The 21,241-nt window shown below is 40.6% G+C and overlaps 2 protein-coding genes across 2 annotated transcripts; one reads left to right on the top strand and one right to left on the bottom strand.

Moving 5' to 3' along the window:
- The first annotated feature begins 931 nt into the window (after positions 1-931).
- On the top strand, positions 932-5,870 carry nrros (negative regulator of reactive oxygen species). Its single transcript, XM_082546997.1, has 3 exons — positions 932-1,274; positions 2,592-2,706; positions 3,832-5,870. The coding sequence occupies exons 2-3, from the start codon at positions 2,605-2,607 to the stop codon at positions 5,785-5,787; spliced, it is 2,058 nt and encodes a 685-aa protein (XP_082403123.1). The 5' UTR covers positions 932-1,274; positions 2,592-2,604; the 3' UTR covers positions 5,788-5,870.
- A 4,868-nt stretch (positions 5,871-10,738) lies between these two features.
- On the bottom strand, positions 10,739-20,294 carry sh3glb1a (SH3-domain GRB2-like endophilin B1a). Its single transcript, XM_082547019.1, has 9 exons — positions 20,064-20,294; positions 19,500-19,641; positions 18,753-18,881; positions 17,250-17,383; positions 16,778-16,870; positions 14,139-14,228; positions 13,075-13,175; positions 12,322-12,556; positions 10,739-11,951 (listed from the first exon to the last, which is right to left on the bottom strand). The coding sequence occupies exons 1-9, from the start codon at positions 20,124-20,126 to the stop codon at positions 11,844-11,846; spliced, it is 1,095 nt and encodes a 364-aa protein (XP_082403145.1). The 5' UTR covers positions 20,127-20,294; the 3' UTR covers positions 10,739-11,843.
- Positions 20,295-21,241: the final 947 nt, after the last annotated feature.

The following is a 21,241-nucleotide window of genomic DNA, read 5'->3' on the forward strand; positions in this document are numbered from 1 at the left end:
TCAGTTCAACCAAGCACCTTTGGGATTCACATCATGGATGTGCAGCAACAGTGTGATGAAGAATTAACGCTGCACTGCAGGCACCAACGCAGCACTAGCAAGCTGTACCTAATGAAATGGCCAGTGAATGTATAATAGATTTCATCTCAACTGCAAAGGCGTTTCTGTAGTAAGAACAACAAGTCTTAAATCTCTTTTTTTATGTATCACATGTAACTTTTAAAGGTGCCCTGTGGGAGCTTCTCGTAGTTCATAAGCAGCCACCTTATTCGATTTTACGAGTGTCAAACAAACAACAAAGTCAGCACCCACACATACTCATATGGATCAGAAAATCTTGTTGCCACCCAACCTTGCAACAGAGTCAGAAGTGAGACGTCCTGTGTGAAAACAGGAAGGAATGCCTGACCAATCAACTCTCCACAGAAGGCACCATCACTTCCTGATTCCTAATTCCCCATTCTTGCACCCACTCATCATTACAAATAAGATACAAGCTAACAGCTGGAGTTTCACAAATGTTGAAAGCGACCTTAGTACATTTATTAGCTGGAGAATGAAAATAAAATCAGTAAAGCCAAACAGAGTAGATTGCTTAGTTTCTGCAGTTATGCTCTGAGCCCTTGTGCCTTATCTGACTCAGAATCCCTGTAACTGTTGAAGGTATGTTTTTATAAAGAGCGCTAAATGTCCGTTTATGTGTGTGTGTAGATATATATATACACATATATTTACATATACATATATATGTGTGTGTGTGTGTTTTGTCTGTTGCAGTGACAGGCCGAAAATAAGGCAGGAAGGGTGTGTGCATTGAGTGGTTTCCTCTTGAGAGCTTGGCTGATCAGCACGAGCAGAGGGTGTGAAGGGTGTGTTCTCATTGGGTTTTTGTGGTAGCAGTTGTGCTACCAGTATCAGTTGTCTGAATAATAACGCTATTCTGCTGTGAAGCTGTGAAGCAGAAAAAGAAAAAAAAAAGAAGAGAAAGAAAACACTTGCGCAGTGGTGGTTAAGAGCTGTTGAGCCTGCACTCGCCTTCCTGTGGCCCCGAGCTTGAGAACCTGCCTGATTGCAGCTTGTCCATGTGACTCGGTTTCCGTTGCCTGCCTACTTCCGTGAATAGTAAAGAAGGGGCATCTGTGCTTCAGTCAGTGCAGGGGAGAGCAGCTGAACTTGACACACATGTGAACGCACTCTGCAACAGCGAATCAACCAGCGATATGGTCAGGGGAGCAACCGTCAGTGGCTTGGCAAATCCACACCTAACCACCAGTGTAAGTAAATGAACTCTGTACTGCACGGTGTTCTGCTGCATGAAGCAAAGCGCATCGCCTAAATGAGGAATTCCTAATTTAAGGTCATTTTGCAGTCGGTGCATTTGAGCAAGATACTTTAACGATCATCTGTTTCTGAATACGCTCCATTTTCTGAGTGTTATGTGTGCATACACCAGCGCACCGCTTTGACAAACGAATGTGAGCGCAGCATAACAGCTTTCAGACCATGTTTGAGTCATTTAGATGTTGCCTGATGAATGTAAACATATAGTGCGCATAAATGCAAGCGCAAAGTAAGTGTGCGTGTCTTTTTAACACAGTGCACGGTCTTATTAATAAAAAAAAAATAGGCTGCATCAGATAGAGAAAGCAAGATTCTGCAAATATATGTTCTTCCATGAGCTTAACTTCTTCCCCAGGAACATAGTTTAGAAATCATAATGAAAGCGGTGGCACAGTTACTCAATGTGAGCTACGCAGATGCAAAATAAAAATGGTAATAAATCGGTTAGACGAATAAAGAAACATAAAAAATGTTCAAGAAAACCTTTGTGTTCTTTAGAAGCCATGCTTGCGTTATAATGGATAGGCCAACAACACATGCAAGCCAAAAAGAAACGCACGGCCTCATCATGCAGTGAGTCACGCAGTGGTCTGATTTGAAATCTGGGAAATTTTTGCAAAATGTACACAGCAGATGTTTTCAGGATAAAATACGCCATCACTTCCAACATCTGGAGACAGACTGTAAGTCAAAAATTAAAAATCTGAGTTATTCACATATAATAAAAATGAAACCGAGTACATGACGTTGACGTAAACTCTGTAAGGATTATATTACTGTACTTACTATTTACAGAAATTTTCATTTAGATATGAGTAGATTGTAAAAAATGATGAGCTCCACTCTCACCTGAGACAGTCAAATATAGTCTTATAGACTTTTACACTATCAAAGCTTTTCAAATAATTGTGAAAATGAATCTCGGCTATTAAAGTTGAATTTGTAAACTCCCCGTCTGCTCTCTGACCTTCTGTCTGCTTCAGCATTTTAATGTCAAGCTGCTTTCGTCCATTTTCAGACACAAATATTCATTTTAAGACAAAGTTTATAAAGACACATTTTTTTCATACAAGGTTTTTCACCATATACAAATAGTAATAACTATAGTTTAAAACAGAGGAAGATCACAGCTCATTGTCAGGCCTATATCGAACAACCAGCTCCTGCTCACTTCAGCAAAGGGGAAAAAATCTAAAAGTATGTGACACAAACAGGCTCACGCGTTTCTTCTTCTTCTGTGTTCTCAACAGTAAGGATGAGAAAATGCCAGTCCACAGGCTCACACCCATCCTTCTCTGCTTGTTGCACATGTGGAGAACGCTGACGCCAGTCTCGAGTCATCCGCAGCACCGTCGATGTCAGTTGGTAAGACGCTCTTCTTTCATTTAGCTTTTCCCGAGCAAGTTTCAGGAATATTGAGGAAATTTCACAATGTATCACATGGAAAAGGCCAAACGATTTCATGTTTGGCTTAGTTAAAACTAAAAAGTGACTTCGGTAAGACACTACAAAGCTAAAATTTCTAAAAAAAAAAAAAGTTATTCCTAAGGCACTCAAACATAAATGTGTAAACAAGAAAAGCATCAAGTAATGATACTGAAATATGGAAAGTTCTGTATTATTACCAAAGATCCAGTCCCTAATAGGACCCACCTTCTAAAAGCACGCTGTATATGTGGTTTATAACTTTAGTTAGATCAAAATCCATCCAGATTGGCACATTCCTACACTGTATTAATGATTTAATGACTTTTCAATAAGCCACAAAAAGTCTAAACTTGTGAATATTAATATCTGATGCAGGGTTTTGGAAGCGGATGTCGATTATGAGAAAGAAATTAAATCTCTCTTGTTGAGTGTTTATCAGTCATATAAATTAATATAAATATGAATGATTCTAGAAATGAAACATCTAAAGCAATAAAACCAATAAAACTCCTAGAGGGGAAAAATGATAAGTTATTTAAACTGAAAACTTCAATTTTTTTTTTTAAAGCCGTATCGCCAGAAAGTATTTTTAGAGTGGTCCAGTGACTCAGAATGCTAATGGAAAAGTGATCTGTCAAGGAAATAATGAAGTTTTGGTAAGCTGTGGTATGACCTACCAGAATAAGAAACTACAGCCCACCATGTTTTTCTGTGAGCCTGTACAGTGGGTAACAGTACTTTCAGTTAAATCCCAAAACACAGGAAGGCTAAAATGCTTCCACTAACAGTAAGACGCTAATGTACTGCAGGCAATGCTCATTAGCTTAGTTTAGCATGCTAGCATAGTTTACAAATAACCACACGAGAAGTAATTTAAGAGGGTAATCTTCCCACAATAAAATTTTTTAAGTGCACATGGATATTATTCATGACGATCTTAAAATGTATCTGCTGTGCAAGAAAGAAATCCAGCTTCCGCCAGAATTTTAAAAAGCCGAAACACTGCAAAGTGGCAACCAGTATGCAAGTGTTAAATCATGTGCTTTTTTACCTCCTCTGCAGATACAACAAACGGCTTGCTGCAATAATGGTCAGCTCACATCTGTGCCTGAAGGACTTCCAGAAAACATCGAAGAGCTTCAGCTCAACTACAACCTCTTTGAAACACTACAGAATGCCTCTCTTCTCAGTTACCCTTCACTAACCGCCCTGAGCTTAGCTTGCAACAATTTGAGTAAAATAGAATTGAACACTTTTCAAGACTCAAAACTTTTAAAAAGCCTCAATCTAGCAAACAACAGTCTTTATAACAGCTACGAAGAAACCAGCCTTGCATTAAGAAAGCTATCAGGTCTTATAGCGCTAGATCTTTCTGAGAATAAGCTTACAGATGAAATGGCTGCCTTGCTTCTTCAAAATCTCACGTCACTAGAGTACCTCAATCTTTCTGGGAATCTTTTGTTGAGAGTGGATGAGGCCTCATTCAGGGATCTGCACCAGCTTAAAGAACTTGACCTACAAAGGAATTTGATTTTTGAGATTGATAATGCTTTTGACAGCAGTCCAAAGCTACAGCGACTCAACTTGGCCTTTAACTATCTGCCCTGTCTCACTGACTTCCACATGATTCAGCTGGAAGTCCTCAATGTCAGCCACAACTTCATTGAGTGGTTCATCTCAAGGCAAGACCTCAACGACACTTTCCAGCTAGAGACTCTCGATTTATCAGACAACAAACTCCTTTTCTTTCCTTTCCTGCCCAGCCAGAGTAATTTAAGGTACCTTTACTTGTCTCACAACGCCATTAAATTCTACGAACACTTAGCAGACAACGATATGTTCCCAAACTCAACAAAAACTGTGGAATTCTACAACTTTAACAAGGAGATCAATAATGTGACCGCTCAGTTGTGGGACGAAAACCTTCACGGTGATATATCCTCTCTAGAGACTTTAGATCTGATAGGGAACTCTGTGGAGTATTTCCCTAAAGGATTCATCCAGAAAATGCCCACCCTGTCTAGACTTCAAATGCACACAAACTGCCTGAGAACCTTAAATCTAACATCTGAGCAGTTCTCTCGTAGCTTGTATGAGCTGGATGTTAGCAACAATGAACTAAGCCAGATCTCAGCGGATAAAGCTACTCTGACCACTCTTGGCAATTTGACATACTTTAACCTGAGCCTGAATGGTCTTAAGTGGGTACCCATGGGATTATTTTCCTCACTGCAAAGCATCCGGTCGGTGGATCTCAGCTACAACAACATTGACATTTGCCTTTCTGAGGAAGCTGAGATCAGTATGCACACTAATTCAACTTGCATGAATTGGAAGAATGTTATGTCCCTGAGACAGCTTTACCTTAAGGGATGCAACCTTAAAATAATTCCAAACACTGCATTTGCGGGGTTGTCGCTAACGCACTTGGAGCTATCCGATAACCCCGGAGTAACCATCCATCAATCAATACAAAGTCTTAGCACAACATTACAGCATCTAGGTTTAGGGAACACTCACATACAAGACATTGACTTCTCCCATTTCCAGAGTCTGAAGTCTTTAAACATTTCAAAGAACTTTCTGCTACATCTTCCCCATTCACTTCAAAATCTCAACCTGAAAGTGCTTGATCTGAGGGACAACAGACTTTCTACCATCCCCTCTGGTCAGGCTAATGCATTAGCCCCAAAGCTGCAGACTATTTTCCTCACAGGAAATCAATTCAACTGTTGCCAGACCGAATGGTTCAGGACATTTGAAGCAACAAACACCATCCACATGGTCGAACAGTCAGCCATCACATGCAAGGATCTCTTCCTAAGGACACACAGAGTGGAGAATCCACAGTCGTTTTTGTGCTTTGATGACGGGGAGTCGATCTTTTGGTACATTCTGCTGTTTGTCCCCGTCTTTCTTTTTTTCACAGGAGTCTCTATCATTGTTCTCCTCACCTTTAAGCCCACACTGCTACAAAAGTCCATCAAAAAGAAGTGTTTGAAGCCAACGTCTTACTGATGTCACCATAACTGTATTTTGTCCAGTACATTATTTAGAAATGTAGCCGAATACATATCTGAAATAAATACATTTACCGAAAAGGTGTGTGAGTATATGAAGTATCTAAAAAAGAAAAAGGTCAGTTGTTGTTTTTTTTAGATTGCTCGGTTCAGTGAAGTGTGGTTTAAAACAAGGCCCTCATCCTGATAACCCAATGTAAAAAATGTGGCTGCGCTCTGGGACTTGACTTGGTGAGTGTGTGAGCGTGTGTGGGCGTATATGTGTATGTGTGTTTGTATGTGAAGATATGCAGAAGTACTGTGATGCAAGCTGTTGCTATAAGCAGCAGAGGAAACATGAAATTTCCTGTTTTGCTAAGATGTGCAGCAACTGCCCAGTTTTGTATCTCAAAGAGGAGGGGTTTGAGGTTTCCTTCCTATCAGTGAGACCAAGAAGCATCATCAGTGTGAAATTCCAGTAAGTCAGGAAATGATTTGGACCCCCCCAAAAATGATTGATTCACACGACTGGTTCAGTTTACTGTGCTGGGAGCACGTACACACACGAACAAACACACACATGTACAAATGGGTGCACACAAACACACAAACATGCATACGCCTTCACAGACACACGCACATTCACACATATTTATATATATACGTGCAATGCATTTAACGCATTTTCTTCGAGTTTTATGTAAGTACTCAGGGGCGTAGGAGTGGGAAGGCTGGTAGATTACTGTGTAGCTGTACAGCGTGCTGGAGGCCTAACCAGAAAGTAACCAAAATACCGCTGTGGTGATGCTCAGGGTCATGGTGGTTGGAACGTAAGAAGAGAAACCAGAGTAAAGCCTTGTCAAAGCCTCGAAATGTTATTAATATTGACATATCTTCTACGATATGAAGTTGCCAGTAAATCAGTTGCAGAGAAACTGAATGAAGTTTTTATTTCCTTTGTTGTTCATTTGAATTGATGAAAACTGGTTTAAAATATGCAAAGCTTTAAGAACTGAAGTCGTTGATGAGAGATTCATTACTCGAAGGCTTTTCATTTGAATGTCATTAGGTCACAGATAATGGTTGGGAACAACGACTTGTCTTGGATTTCCAAACTAATTTCCACAGGTATCTGGAACTCAAAACTGACAGATACTTTAGGGATGCCAATTAAACCTATATATTTCCCGTATAGCGGTGATGTATCACCTCTATGGAAGCAGGAAGGTCTGCTTCCATGATGAAGTGGTTAAACTGGGCTGACAAAATGGCTTAAGGGCTGGATTACACTGAAAAATACATTTGAGGAAGGCACTTTGGCACTGGTTGCAGATTGCTGACCAAGAGGAACTTTATTTGATTACTCAGCTATAACAGTTTAAAAGTTAAAGGACAGGAAAAAAAAAGGGGGTTAAAGGGGGCATTCACAAACGCAGCTAGACTCAGTTTTCTAAGACATGTTCAGACCACATATACAGTATATGAAATCAGGTTAGCCACAGGCATGTACCATACTACAAAGCTGCCAAACACGCATTCATGCAGCTGCATTTTCTTTGCAAAACAGCTCAGCTGTGGTTACGGGGTCCATAGTCGAGGTAAGTTGCCAAATGTACGTCACACGGGCAAGCAAGTGTGAATTAGTGAAAGTGCCGTGTGTTTATTTCTTCTCTCATAGTCATAGTTTCTTGCAGATTAATCAATGGAAATGTGAAAAGAGAAGTGACATGTGACTGGATTGGTCTAATGCAGGTGTGCACACTGTCACATATAGGTATAGCATTTTGAGTTAAAGGCTTCACATCTTTAGCCTGTTTAGCATGCTAAACAAATAGCAAGCTGACTTTAGCATGTTTGGCGCGCTTTTAGCAAGTGTGCTAAACATATAGTATGCATATAGATTTGGGGGGTTTGTTTTTTAGATTTAGCAGGCCAACAGAAGCAGAGAAACTATTATAAGAGAGGGAATATCAAATAATCCTTTGATATTCTTCATTGTTGTTGAGTTGTTGCAGAAATAACACTGCAAAAAAAGTTACAAAAAAACAAAACCAAGCAGTTCTTTCCAGTTGTTAACTGCCACACAAATCATGAAACAATTCAAATGTCACAGATAAGTTGAGCAAGTAAACAGTACAAACAGAATTTAAGCCAAAGTCATATAGATCAGTCTTCCCAGATGAATAATTCAATGTGCCCCATCAAAATTTCCTTCCCTATAACTGCTGCTTTAATTGCCTTTTACCACTTTTTGTACTCTTAATCTGAACTTGATACAGCTTGATACAATAGTTGATACAAAACTCTAATACTTAATACTTTTAACACTTATCTGTGTTGGGCAAAGGTAATGTAAAATGTCCCATAATTGCATCATCAATAGGAATCGATAGGCACCAAGGTGGGATTTGTCTGTCTCTCTCTCCAAAGGCTGAACCAGCAATCAACATTCAAATAGAAAATTATCTGCCTCTTTATTAGGTACGCCTTGGCAGTACGGGGTTGCACCTCCTTTTGCCTCAAGGCTTTATTGCACAGATTCAACAAAGTGCAGGAAAAAGTGATACCAAGCAAGATGATGATCTATGCTTACATGTTGTTTACAGCAATTCCAAACCTACTATCTGTACGTCTCAACAGACCAGGCAACATTTTTCCAGTCTTTTGTTTTCTAATTTTGCGAGAATTGTAGCCTCTGTTTTCTGTTCTCAGCAGAGCAGCACCAGCTGGGGTCATCTGCTTGTGTAACCCATCTGCTTCGAGGTTCACCGTGTTGTGCTTTCAGATAAGTTCTTCTTCATACAAGTAAGGAGTGATTAGTTGAGTTACTGTTGCAGTTTATCAATTCTACAACCCCTGATGTATCCATTAGAGGACGGATGTGTGTTAGAAGCTTTCTTTTAGCTAGTTTACCATTTGTATACCATTTTATTAACTCGTGACCAATTACAGTTATGTCTCTATCACATTTCATTTATATACAGGTTTCAAAGGTAATGCCCAGAGAAATTACCAGGATGCCCCGAGTGGCAAGACTTCCTTGGCAACTGACAGTAAGGTTGTTTTCAGGTCTTTGGTTAATTAAAACAATGAGCATTTGACCTGGTGTGGCACCAGAAGAAACCTTTAAGAATCACCACAGACATTTCCATTTTATCCAGAAAACAAAAATTTGCATCACATTTGACTGTAATCTATTCAGTATCTGCAGCTATTGTCACTCAAAGTCATAAACGTCAGCAGCAAAAGTAGATAAGATATAACCTTTGTACATATTTTTGCTCTGACACATCCAGGAGAGATCTCATGAAGGTTCGTGCACTTGACTTGCCCTTCTAATCTGTATAATTTAGCTGCTGCGTGGCAAAAACATGTGGCCAAGACGTTGCCATATCTTAACTGGCTTATTCAGCAGATGTACCAGATGAGCATCGGTACATTTCAGGTTATCACACTTCACATTTTCACCCTGATTTTTCCTGCGCCATCCTTTGCCGATAAAAACGGACAAATACGTGACTTTTTGCACTTCGAAAAACATTGTTGCCCCTATACAGGATATTGTCGAGGCATCTGTCAAAAAGATGAAACCGTCTGATGTCAAGCTGAGATCCACTGCTGAAATGGCAGATGTTAACAAGTGCTTTTAGTGCAGCATCTGAAAGTCAATAAGGACGGATGAAAGAGGAAATGCCTCTTCTCTGACAGGCTATCACTCATCTGATCATCTGCATGAAGTGTGTGGGTTATTTTTAGAAAGGCAACAATATGAATTGTGAAAGATCTGGAAAAACATAAATGCAGAGTTAGGGATTACTGAGCGCTGCGCAACCGACGAGTTAATGTAACTGCTGTGGTTTTACTGGGGCCAGTGAGTCACTGTCAGGCTGCTGCTTCATTTCAGAGTTCACATGATTCAACGGATCTTATTCTTACTGTCAGAAGATTTTCTCATTCACCGTTTAAGTAATTCGTGTTAACAATACACTCAAAAAACCCTTTCGGTAAGTGCTACTGAAGGCTGCTGAGGCCAAAGGGAAGCAGTTAATGTCTGAAGTTTCGCTGATGAGTGCATGCTGGAAAATGAAAATATTGCCCTGTGTATATTAATGTTGAGGCAACTTCTTAGTCAACAGGCAGTTTGCAAAATTCCACTTCCTCTTAACCCTTCCTGCTCCTCTGAAAGGCCAGGATGAGGCCCCTTTGTGCTGGACTTACTGTTGAGCTAGAAAAGAGCTTTCTTGATTATCTGGCTAACAGAAGCTAGAGACAACTTTACAGGCTCATTTAATGAAATTACTGTGACATGTTAAGGTCAAAAAAGGCAAAAACTACTACGGTACACAGATTAATATACACAGACCAAGAGGATTTAGCTAACCCTTTAAATCATCTTCAGATAAAGATATTATGTTCAGCTGGGTCAGTTATTATCTGGGGATTTGTGGTCCACAGCTGCTAGCGCTGCAGCATGAGGCTCTTCTGGGAGATGTGGAAGTCACCGGAGAATAGGTCAGGAGAGAGCCCAAACACCGGGGTAAAGATAGTATGCTATATTTTCAAATTAAAGTAGCCTGAGAATCAGTGGGGTCAGTTTTACATTAACAAAATCTCTGCAGTGATCGAAGCAGCTGGCTCTAAAGTATAGTGGACATTATGAATTTATTTTAGTCCTCGGGTTCAACCTCTCCTCCCAGTTGTGGCCCAGTAACTGCCTTGTAAATACTGTTGCGGTAGCACGTGTTCAAACCAAAGAACGCTTTTGAAATAAGTCTTCCGATGTCTGAATTTTTACTTCAACAAAAATCTGTTTAGTATGTTCTTCTGCACATAAAAGAAGGAAGCAGTTGCTACAAATGTATCATCCAGCTGATTCGAGACTGTGTGTGTTCCCTGCTTGTCCTGCCCTCTGGTGGTTCCATCAGTGAACATGAACACTCGAGAGTGAGGGGAGCAAATTTACACGCATCCAGTCTCTAAACACTTTATTTTATGCATCTTATTGGGGTTTTTTCTTCTTTTTACAACTGTGTCATCTTATCAGTTACACGCACAAAACAAAAAAGCAGCCGAGGGATAGCATACTGAAATCTCCCAGAATGTAACAAAATATTTTGGAGAAATTGTCTACATAATAGTTTGAAATGCATGTTTATGGGAAACTGATGAGGGATGTTAGTAATGGAAAAAAGGTAGATTAAATGTTAAATGTTTTCTTTCAGGCCTTTAAATAAAAATAAAAAAAAATCAAACACCAAGCTGACCAAAATCACCAATGTGTCAAACGCAGTCGCTGTTTGTGGATGATAAATATTCGACCTAAATTGTGCATGAGCCGAGTACAAATATCAGGATTGAACACTTGTAGAGGAGGCTTATCTGACAGCCTCAATACTGCTGGTTTAGCTGCAAAAAGGCACTGACTGTGAGAGGGCACATGTTGTCTCGAGGCTCCGTGTGAGTAAAGCTGACTGACAACACTGTTACAAACAATTCATATTCAGGCTAAACCACAACAGCTGCTACTGCATCACAAGATCATTTATAAAATAAGACTTTAAGAAGATCAGCATCACTTCAAACTGAAGTGCTTTTTTTTTTTTTCCACCAAATTAAAAGTCTTCTCTGTATCACTACTTACACACAAGAACAAAAATGCAAGGGAAAAACATGACGGTCACCATCTGAGATATATATATATGCTGTAAACAAAGTTTGTTTTTCCAAAGTTACAGTTTGGGAGATGTTCTGGCACATGTTTCAGGTCGTATGGCATCAAAGAGAAAAAAAGGCAAGGAAGCAGGTTTTACAAATGTATGGCATACACATGAGAGGATGGGTCAGTTTGCTTTCCCTTCTCTCCATTTTATTCATCCCAATTCATGTCTGCAACAAGTGGCACGCCTCCTTCCTGCAAATAAAACTCATTCTAAACGGCTGAATGGAGGAGAAAGTGACGCCTGCCCCTGCATATAAATATGAGATCACAGCTGGTTACTGAGGGCTGGACAGATAGAGGGGCAGAGAGAGAGAGAGAGAGAGAGAGAGAGAGCGAGAGAGAAGGGACTGTGGGTCTCAGTTAAGCAGCTCCAGGTAGGTGATTGGCACTTTGCCTTTCTGGCTGCCTCGCTCGCCCATGAGCCAGTCTGAATCCATGCCTGGGACGCTGCTGACTACAATCACCTGGAAGCACAAATGCAAAACTGCATTAAATGATCACATCTGTTTTTCTATTACAGGCACTCTCTGAGATGCACATTTGTTATAGATAGTGCTATTTTCAGGCGGCTCAGGCTGCAACGTTAGCTCACAATTGCAGCGTCAGACTGGGGTTTTTTCTGAATGTAAAATAAGGTAAACTTGCTTCATGGTTACTCAACCGCAAGGAAGAGGAGTGGCCTATGTTCTGCTGAATAGAGGTTATGATAGAGGAACTGCTACAGGACCATGCGGTTAAAGACACGTGAAGAAAATGACTAAAATAGGCTTCTCAATCTTCTGGATTCTTGCATGAAGTTAAACTGAGAAGGAACAGTGAATATTTCATCCTCACCTCATCAGCCAGCAGGGAAAGCTCACTGCTGTTGCCAGCATCGTAGTCATAAAGGACCCGGGCTTTCCGGCTGCCGTTGGAGCTGCGCAATTCACTGAATCCACCTGAAGCCGAGGAGCTGCTGCGGCCTGCAGACACACTGGGCAGGGAGGCGGACATTGGTATGGTGGGCACCGAGATGCTGGCCCCGCCCGACACTGACGATTGGTTGTTGTTAGAGAATGATGTGGGGAAACTGGAGGGAGGAGGAGACGATAAGCAACTGTGGACTGCTGGGGAACCCCAGAACCACAATGAGTGTTTGAGTTCAAGTTCAGTGTTATCTCTCTCTCAATTAAATTTGTCAGCATTACTCTTTCATTTTTTTACAGTTCAAAGGGAGGAAATTTTTTGCAACCCCTCCTCAGACTTGCTAACTTAGATATTAACAAACACAAATGACAAAAACATCGTTAAAACACTTTTGTTTGACGAGTCAGGCTCTAAAAGTGAATAACATCAAAATGATAAGGAGTAGAATGACTCATCTTCTTTACAGTCAGAGTACATTAAAACTATTATGAGTAATAACAAAACACAGGTTCTGTTTGAAAAATACTGATGAGGATTGCTTGTGCACTTTTCACAGATGCTCCAGTCGTGTGGTTCAGAACAGCTACGTATCATCGCTGATATCAAAAACCTCATGTTTTCTAACAGCAGAGTAAGATATATTCTTGACATAAGGAATGAAACGTAGCAGTAGTATTTCACCTGCCAAGCTGCTTTTGGAGATCCACCATGTAATGGTAACACTGTGCGTAGTAAGTAGTCTCGGCCTCCACAAAGTCATTCAAGCAGCGTAGGTGGTGTGCCTAGAGGTGAGACGGCATTAGTGAAACATCAATAAGAGGAAAACAAGAGTGCAGTCCTCCCAGTGTTAAACAATGTTTTATTTACTTGGTTTCATTTTTCAGACAGGCAGCAGCACAGAAAGCAGCACTATAACACAGTAACAGTGTTAGCTGGGCTACATTAGGGCCGTACGCCACACGTCGACTAATCGTTGCCATTCTTACTAGTAGGTACCACATGTACTAGTCGTGTAATCTAATTGTTAACATTTTAAATGAAGCCCAATGCTGGTAAATTGTTGTGTCTTCCACAAGATGGAGCTGCAGCCTCCACATGTTGTAGGAAAAAAAACACCATAAATATTTGTTAAGCCTATTATTGTTAGTTATTTTGAACGCAAATAAATGAGATCATGATACAAGCGGTGGAAATGAGCTTCCTCCTAAAGGTGGCTGGCCTCTGCCTTAGAGATAAGCTGAGGAACTCAGTCATTTGGGAGGGGCTCAGAGTACAGTTGCTGCTCCTCTACATTGAAAGGAGCCAGTTGAGGTGGTTTCCTCCTGGGGTAGAACCAGGACACGCTGCAGAAAACACATCTCTCAGCTGGCCTGGGAACGCCTCTGTGTTCCCCCCAGATAAGCTGGAGGAGATGGCTGTAGAGAGCGAGGTCTGGGCTTCATATAATGTTTAATATCAGTTTTTTTCCAAGGTTTTTTTTCCTTCTTCATCGTCTGTGTGAAATGTTCACAATGTGCAACGTTCCTTATGCACAGTATGAGGTGCCACATAGTGTACCGGCACTGAAACTAGGATTCATTACTGAAGAATGTGGTTAATGGTTTCAAATGGATTTGTTTAGACAGACATTGTACATGAAAGGATCCTGAAACCTAACTTGATATCTGAGTGTTTGTAGACTAACTAGTCAGTCAGTTTAATTAAGAACTAAGAAATCAGTCACCAGGAACATCCTTACTACATACATGGGTGCTGCTGACGCCTTCTAACAGCAGTCTGGTGATTTCTGCCTGCCGGTCGAACTCGCTCTGGGTCATCTTGAGTTCCTGCTCTGCCTGTGAATGAAGAAAGGAAACTATAATTTACAGAAAAACCTCATTTCAAAACTTTCAAGGCTATGGATGACAAAGATGACACAGATAAGGAAAAGCGTAGGCGAGGCTAAAGGAAATATGATTTAAAGATGAAAAAAAAAAAGATGGGTTTAGTTGGCAGAGTGTGGATCTGTGCTTTTCATAATATACGACTTTTATGGAATGAGTCAGATGTCTTTAAAAAAAGGAAAAATAACACGATTTGCAGTATGGATAAACAGGGACAAAGACACAGCTGAACATGACGTTTCCTTTTCCGTATACTGAGCAAGCCAATTCAATATGAGGTCTGCTGGGATGGCTAAGAGGTCCGATAAACATGTGGACAATGGCCTCGCTGTCCTACTTCACAGGCTGAGGGAGAGCTGTGGAGGATGGAAGCTTCTGCAGTGTTTGGTCCCTGTCAGGTTTGTCTGCAAGGATTTCATTTCCATGAGGTATCACAGCATGTGTGATGGAGGAGATGGAGAAATCGACAGCAGCTGTTGACACTACTACCAGGAGGCTTGGTCTGTGCGTGTGTGTTCAGTTCAAAGATGGCTCCAACATTCCACTCACCTCTGTCACTTCCTCTGCTCACATCTGCTGCTTTGCGTTTTAAAAACAGTGACACAGTAGTTAGAGCTCCAGCTGCTGCACAGCCACAGCCAACACAAAACAAGCGTACACACTGCGTTTGTGCGAAAGTGCAACAGTGGCATGCTCTGACAAAACCGCACCGTGATCATGTAGCACATCAACTGTTTCTCCTCAGACGCCCGCTGATCTGTGTGCTACCCTCCTTATGTCACACCATGATTCAGCTTAAGATTAGAGAAACGACTATTTACGTCTCACATGTTTAGTTTACAGTGTTCTCACTCATGAGTGAACATGTTTACTCAGATAATGTGGATACAAAAAGCTGTTTTTAGAGATTTAACACACAATTAAAGCAACAGTACTCACTAGACTGTGCTGTTTGAAAATGCTACATTAAAACACTTTAAATATCCTACAAGAGATAATAGAACAGACGATCATAAGGAGGAGGAAGTTATGCTCACTCTGTTTCAGTGAGATTGTTTCTTCCCAAAGGAAACTGTGAGCAAAAGATACGAATGTTTTCTGGAAACACTGAAGACTGGGACTGCTGGGATACTGTTCAGTATTTGTACAGCAACACCGGCTCAGACACATCTAACCTATTTCCTTACTGACAACCTGAATGCTTTAGATGTAAGCTGAAAATAATTCAAGCCTAAGATGATAAAAAAAACTGAGGTCATTAGTGAGACCATCTTCAGACAGTCTTAGCTGTGAGAGTCATATCCCCTTAAACAAAATCAAAGCACATAAATACCCATTAACATTACAGAAAACTCTTTTTGCTTGTAGACAAAAACAGTTGAGCACTACACATTATGCACGTAGATTAAAAATGAATACATACCATTATATTTAGCACTTAATAACTTAAATGTTTAAACAACTTTCTGAGCTCAGTTTGAGTGGGAGAGCAGAGAAAAATAGGGGCAGCTTTGAATTTGTAGTAATACACACATTACAAGACATTACAGCCAAATATGCACTCCTCATATACGGTTTAATGTTATATTGTTAATTGGCAATTATGTGACAACAGTGGAGAAGAACACAAGAGTTTCTACTAAGAGCGAATATGTAATAAAATATTTTTAAACACGTCACCACTTATATTTCATTCATTGGACAGTTTATTAGGTTCAACCACTCATTAACACAAACCTAAATCAGCCAATCACATAGCTGATGGCTTACAGCCTTGCTGAAGTTCAAACAGAGCATTAAAATGAGCATTAAAACTATTCAGTGACCTTTTTTAACATGGCTCAGGATAACGTACCATATCGCACACAGAGTTATCAGATGTCAATCCAAACTAGCATCCTTGGGATGTTGTGGATTTGCATTATAGACCAAAATCTCTGAAGATTGTTTCCAGCTCCTTGTTTTATGCTTGCCAGGAAGAATTAAGGAGGTTATGATGGCAGAAGAAGGTCCAACCTAATAGTAACAACGTGTACCTAATCAATTGGCCAGTGAGCTTACATATTAAACAAGGCTTTTACGTGCAAACTGTGGCACACCATGTGGTACAAGGACAAATACATGCTCCTCACACCCACACACACACACCTGGCCACCTCACAACCAGAATAAGGACATGCTTTGTTGCCACACTTGGTTTAATCAAGAGTTTCAACAGTCTGTCTGAAGAACATGAACACAAAGCATGAGATTAAATTAAGAAAAGGGAACTCTAAAACTTCCCATGGTGGCTCATGTGACTCTTTGCATGTCACAAGAAATAAAATGGTCAGCCTTGTGTTGTGTAACATAGTGTGTCAGGCAGTACTTGTGTGACTTCAGACAGAGTGACAGTGGGACACGCCCAATAGATTTTCTTCCCCAGTGAAGACGTTAGCCAGTGAATGTACTAAAAGCAGAATTCACTAAGCTGTTCTATCAGCGTGTGTGTGTGTCCTTACTGCAGCTCTTGCATCAGCCATCCTGGCTTTCTTTAGTCTGGTTTTGGCTGCATCCAGATCCAGGCGTTTAACCTGCAGCAGCTTCCTCTCTTTCTGGACACAAATCACAACACAAAAGTCTCACAGATAAACGACACATGGACACAGCACAGTGTAAACAAGGCTTCTACTTCATTCATCAGGTGTTTACTTTAGATTATAACACGATTATAAGGGCTTGTTTTCTATAATCACAGTGTGGGTTTGCACACACCTGACAGTCTGAACACTAGACTCTAAACTGAAGTGAGCATAAAGTACAGACTTCAACAGGATCTTTCACTACTTTGTAAAATAATGGCTATAATCATTAAAGCTATACTCGTTGACCCTCTGCAGCCGTCACTGTTGTGAATGAGATCCAGATTTAAAGGTCAAAGTCCGGGAAAAAGCGAAAGTGATTCAGGACAGGTAGCCTGCGGGTCCAACTCACCAGAATAGTTTTGAAGTCGCCCTCTAAAAAGTTTCTGAACGGTGTCAGGAAGTTGATGGCGGCACTCTGGATGAACTCCCGTTCTGCCCCACCAATCTGCTTCTCCGTCTCTCCACATTTTATCAGAGCGTTTCCTACAATGGTCAGCAGCAAAAGGAAAGTTTAGTGCCAGCAGAAAACCTGGGAGGGAGAATGGTGATATTGTTTCAGCTTGACACTGATAAAGGGCCTGGCTGGGACTGAAAATAGCAGAAGATGGTTCTCAAATCATCAAAATGTTCTTTAAAGCAAACAAACCAGAGTTTAACTCTGTTTTACACGTCTTCATGAGACAGAATACTGGAATACCAAACAAGCTGATGATGTTTTGAGAAATATTTAGAGATTTTTAAGATTAGGCTTAAAAATCTTTCCTTCTGATAAAGCTTATAGTTAGGGCTGGACCAGGTGACTGGATCCTTAGTGATGCTGCAACAGACCTAGGCTACTGGGAGCGACCCATGATGCACTGCATTTCCTCTTTGTTCACACCACCCTGCATGTAACCAGTAGTTATTATTAATCTCTGGCTCTCTTCCACAGTGTGTCTTTTGTCCTGTCTCCCTCCCCTCCCTGCTAACCAAGTAACTGCCTCCCCCTGAGCCTGGTTCTGTGGGATGTTTCTTCCTGTTAAAAGGGTGTTTTTCCTTCCCACTGTCAATCGTGCATTTATATTCTATTAACAACTGAACATCTAGAGCGACCGTAATTTCTTTTAGTCTTTTGTCCATTGTGTAATGTCAGGAGGCTTGCTAATGATCAAACAGCTACTCTGACCTGAGTTGCTATAAGGCCTCTTTTAGTTGCCTTTGTAGGGTTTAAACTAATTTTTTGTTAAAGATTCAAATCAGCGAAATAAAGACCACAAAGTTTCAGCTCAGCTGGTGCTCCCAGTAGGACTGGGGTTATCTCAGGTTGATTGCTCCGACTGTGCAAATTCTCATTAAACTCACAACAACATTACTTTAAGAAGGACAACAAAAAAAATCTCCATCAATAGTAGCTAATTATTTCTGGAAAAGGAACAGACTACCTGGGAAAACTGGGGCATGATTTAGGTTTTTCTGCCAGATTTGCTGTTTAATGTATGAAGCTTTGTGAGTGAACAAATCAAAGCCAGAGTAGCTTTGGTCTATCAGCTTTCTAACGGCAGATGCATCCAGCCACAGCTGAGACAGGCCTATTAGCATTATTCAGATATCATGAGCCTATGTGCAAGTGCAGAGTACCTGGCTCAAAGTCTTTTCCCATTTTAATACAAAAAACAAAGTGAAAATCATTAAATATGGTGCAAATATTAGGTTTTTATGCGTATTTATAATTCATGCAGTCTAACTGGGCTAGCCGCTCTGTAGCTGATTTATTTAATCTGGAGGTAATGTGCAGACTTTCTTTCCCTGAGCAAAGACAGTCTTTGATCGACTACAGCCCCAGTACTTGTCAGTGTTTCACCGTGGCACTCACCATAGGCAGTTCCAGGACCAAATTCATTCCCTGATTCAATCATGGACTGTCCCAGCAGCTCATGATTGTTCATACGTGTGGGGACCTTCTTCTCCAGTTTCTCATAAACAAATTCTTCTAGCCGGACATCTGCAGAGCGCAAGGAGAAAACTCAATTACAAAGTCACAGGACTACAGTGAGCGAGCCAAATGCAGGGAGTGACTTTAGTATGCTTCAGACAGCCCGACTTAAAGACCCACACTGAAAGCTTTCATTGTGACAGCTATGACAAACTACAAGCCAGCGTCTCTCGGAAACCGCTGTAATTTGTTTCATGTTACTACATCACGTGAAAGATTATCTGTGCTGTGTTTAACGTGAACACAGTAAAATCCCGTTTCTATGACTGTTGCACAAGACTGCAACCGCCAGATGGTCGGTCTGTGTTTGTTGTGCCTATGCTGGTGTTTGGCTGCAGAGATGCAACATCATGGTGTGAAGTGAGGAGGATGCACAGCTGAGTTTACAGACTTCACAGGCACCCTACATACCCGTGGAAGTCAAACACCCTCTCTGAGAAGTAAAGCTTTTAATGTGAGCCTTAGTGGCAGCGACAAATCTTTCATCTTTATTGAGCTGCTCTTCAGGGAATTCCTGATTCCTGAATATCAGGTTGCAGGTCTATAAGAACATTGTGTGGGTGGGTGCCCTGTGCTGCTTAGAGATGTCAGTGTCAGTCCTTCGAAAGTCAAAAAGAGTGATCTTACTGGGGTTGGGCTGTAGTAAGACTTCTGTCTGCTTCATAATCTTTTCTGTCCATTGCTTGGTGCTCTCAGCTCTGATCAAAAGTTTCTCCAAATGGGCATCCAATTCTGTCTTTTCAGCCTGACCAAGCTTCTCTTCTGTAAACTGAAAAATTAAAAAATATGCGTTTACATTGCGCATGCGAGTTGTAGCTTTCACAGATGTATTCAAAGATACACACAAGACGACTGAGAGTAAAGAGCTAAGCAACGTTATTAAGCTCGGAAAATAAAGGTTAGCGCTATCTGCCAGCTGCTGTTGATAGCTTCATGTGACGGTGTTGAGGCCTTCAATGATAGTTAAGTTGAACAAATAGCTTAGTGTTAACACAACCTGGGTGACGCACGTGCTTTTTAAATACATCCTACAATGCAAATTATAGAAATTAAGTTACAATTAGGTGTAACTGCTAAGCTACAAAGTAACAATCACGGTAACGTTAGCTCTTTAGCAAGGAAGCTAAGGCTACCTCACAGTGGCTAACATTGGCTAGCAACAATTCCTATGAACTAAATGAGTAGACTTACTTGTACCGCTCGGCTCAGAAAAGTACCGGCGTCTGCGGCTAGCCGTTTTACATTAAAATCCATGGCACAGCAGCGAAAATAAACACTTAATGTTAACAACTGGCTTGTCTCGCCCTCAAAGAGCCATCACTATACAAAATGTCATTGAAGCAACTTTTTTTTGTCCAAGTTCCACCCAGCTGTTGAGCCAGGCAAAGATAGTATAGTGACAAGATTGTTCCCTTCCATCCATCCATCCATTCGCTTCCGCTTATCCTTTTCAGGGTCGCGGGGGGCGCTGGAGCCTATCCCAGCTGTCATAGGGCGAGAGGCGGGCTACACCCTGGACAGGTCGCCAGTCTGTCGCAGGGCCCTTCTATAACTTGTCAGTGGATATTGCCAATGCGCATAATAATATACGACGATGGGTGGGGACGTTGAAAATGCAGTTTAGATGATGCGAGGGACAGCACTTGCCTGAAATTATATGCAACTGCTGAAGCAAGTGATTTTTGTTCTAACAGCCAAACAGTATCCTGAATATTCAAAGGTCGCCGTATGACCAAAGGAATACAGTAGCGAGTAGGAGATTTCTCTCTTGCTTTACAAGTAATCTTTGGATGCATTCACGTCACACGGAAACATTAGCCGCCATTGTATTTATTTTGATTTTGTACTTCTTAAAAAAAAAGCGAATTTTAAATTTTTTGTCTTTTTTTTAAAATTCTGCTTTTTAATTTAACTGAGCCCGATTTCCTTTTATTTTATTTACTTATTCTAATTTTCTCCTGCAACACAGGAATGTCCCAGCCTTTGGGAAAAATAAACTATTTTTTATCTTCTAAACTATAACAACTTTTTCATTTTATACTTCTCACTCATTCTGTAAACATTTCAATATAAGCTAGACATGGGGGGAATTCAGTTTTAACGAGGGCAAGTTTTTATCAGGGTGCTAACAGTAAAATAACAAAAAAAAAATTATTTCTTTTTTAAGTCACGTTAAGTTTCTTTTTTAAGGCCTCTGCCATTTACTTTCTCATGTGCCTTTGGTAACTGTGTGAAACTATTCTGTGAATCTTTCGTTATTATACCATAAATACAAATACAAAAGATTGTTGTTAATAATAATAATAATAATAATAATTATTATTATTATTATTATTATTATTATTATTATTATTATTTAAGGATACATT

This window comes from Aulonocara stuartgranti (genome assembly GCF_965226115.1).
Source record: "Aulonocara stuartgranti genome assembly, chromosome: 9".
Lineage (NCBI taxonomy): Eukaryota > Metazoa > Chordata > Actinopteri > Cichliformes > Cichlidae > Aulonocara > Aulonocara stuartgranti.

Excerpts from the sequence above, each read along its gene's own strand:
- nrros (XM_082546997.1), top strand. The coding sequence starts at position 2,605 with ATGCCAGTCCACAGGCTCACACCCATCCTTCTCTGCTTGTTGCACATG. Across the intron at positions 2,707-3,831 it reads AGCACCGTCGATGTCAGTTG|ATACAACAAACGGCTTGCTG; the intron begins GTAAGACGCTCT and ends CCTCCTCTGCAG.
- sh3glb1a (XM_082547019.1), bottom strand. The coding sequence starts at position 20,126 with ATGGATTTTAATGTAAAACGGCTAGCCGCAGACGCCGGTACTTTTCTG. Across the intron at positions 18,882-19,499 it reads CTTACTACAGCCCAACCCCA|ATGTCCGGCTAGAAGAATTT; the intron begins GTAAGATCACTC and ends TGCGCTCTGCAG. Across the intron at positions 13,176-14,138 it reads AAGGCGTCAGCAGCACCCAT|GCACACCACCTACGCTGCTT; the intron begins GTATGTAGTAAG and ends TCTCACCTCTAG.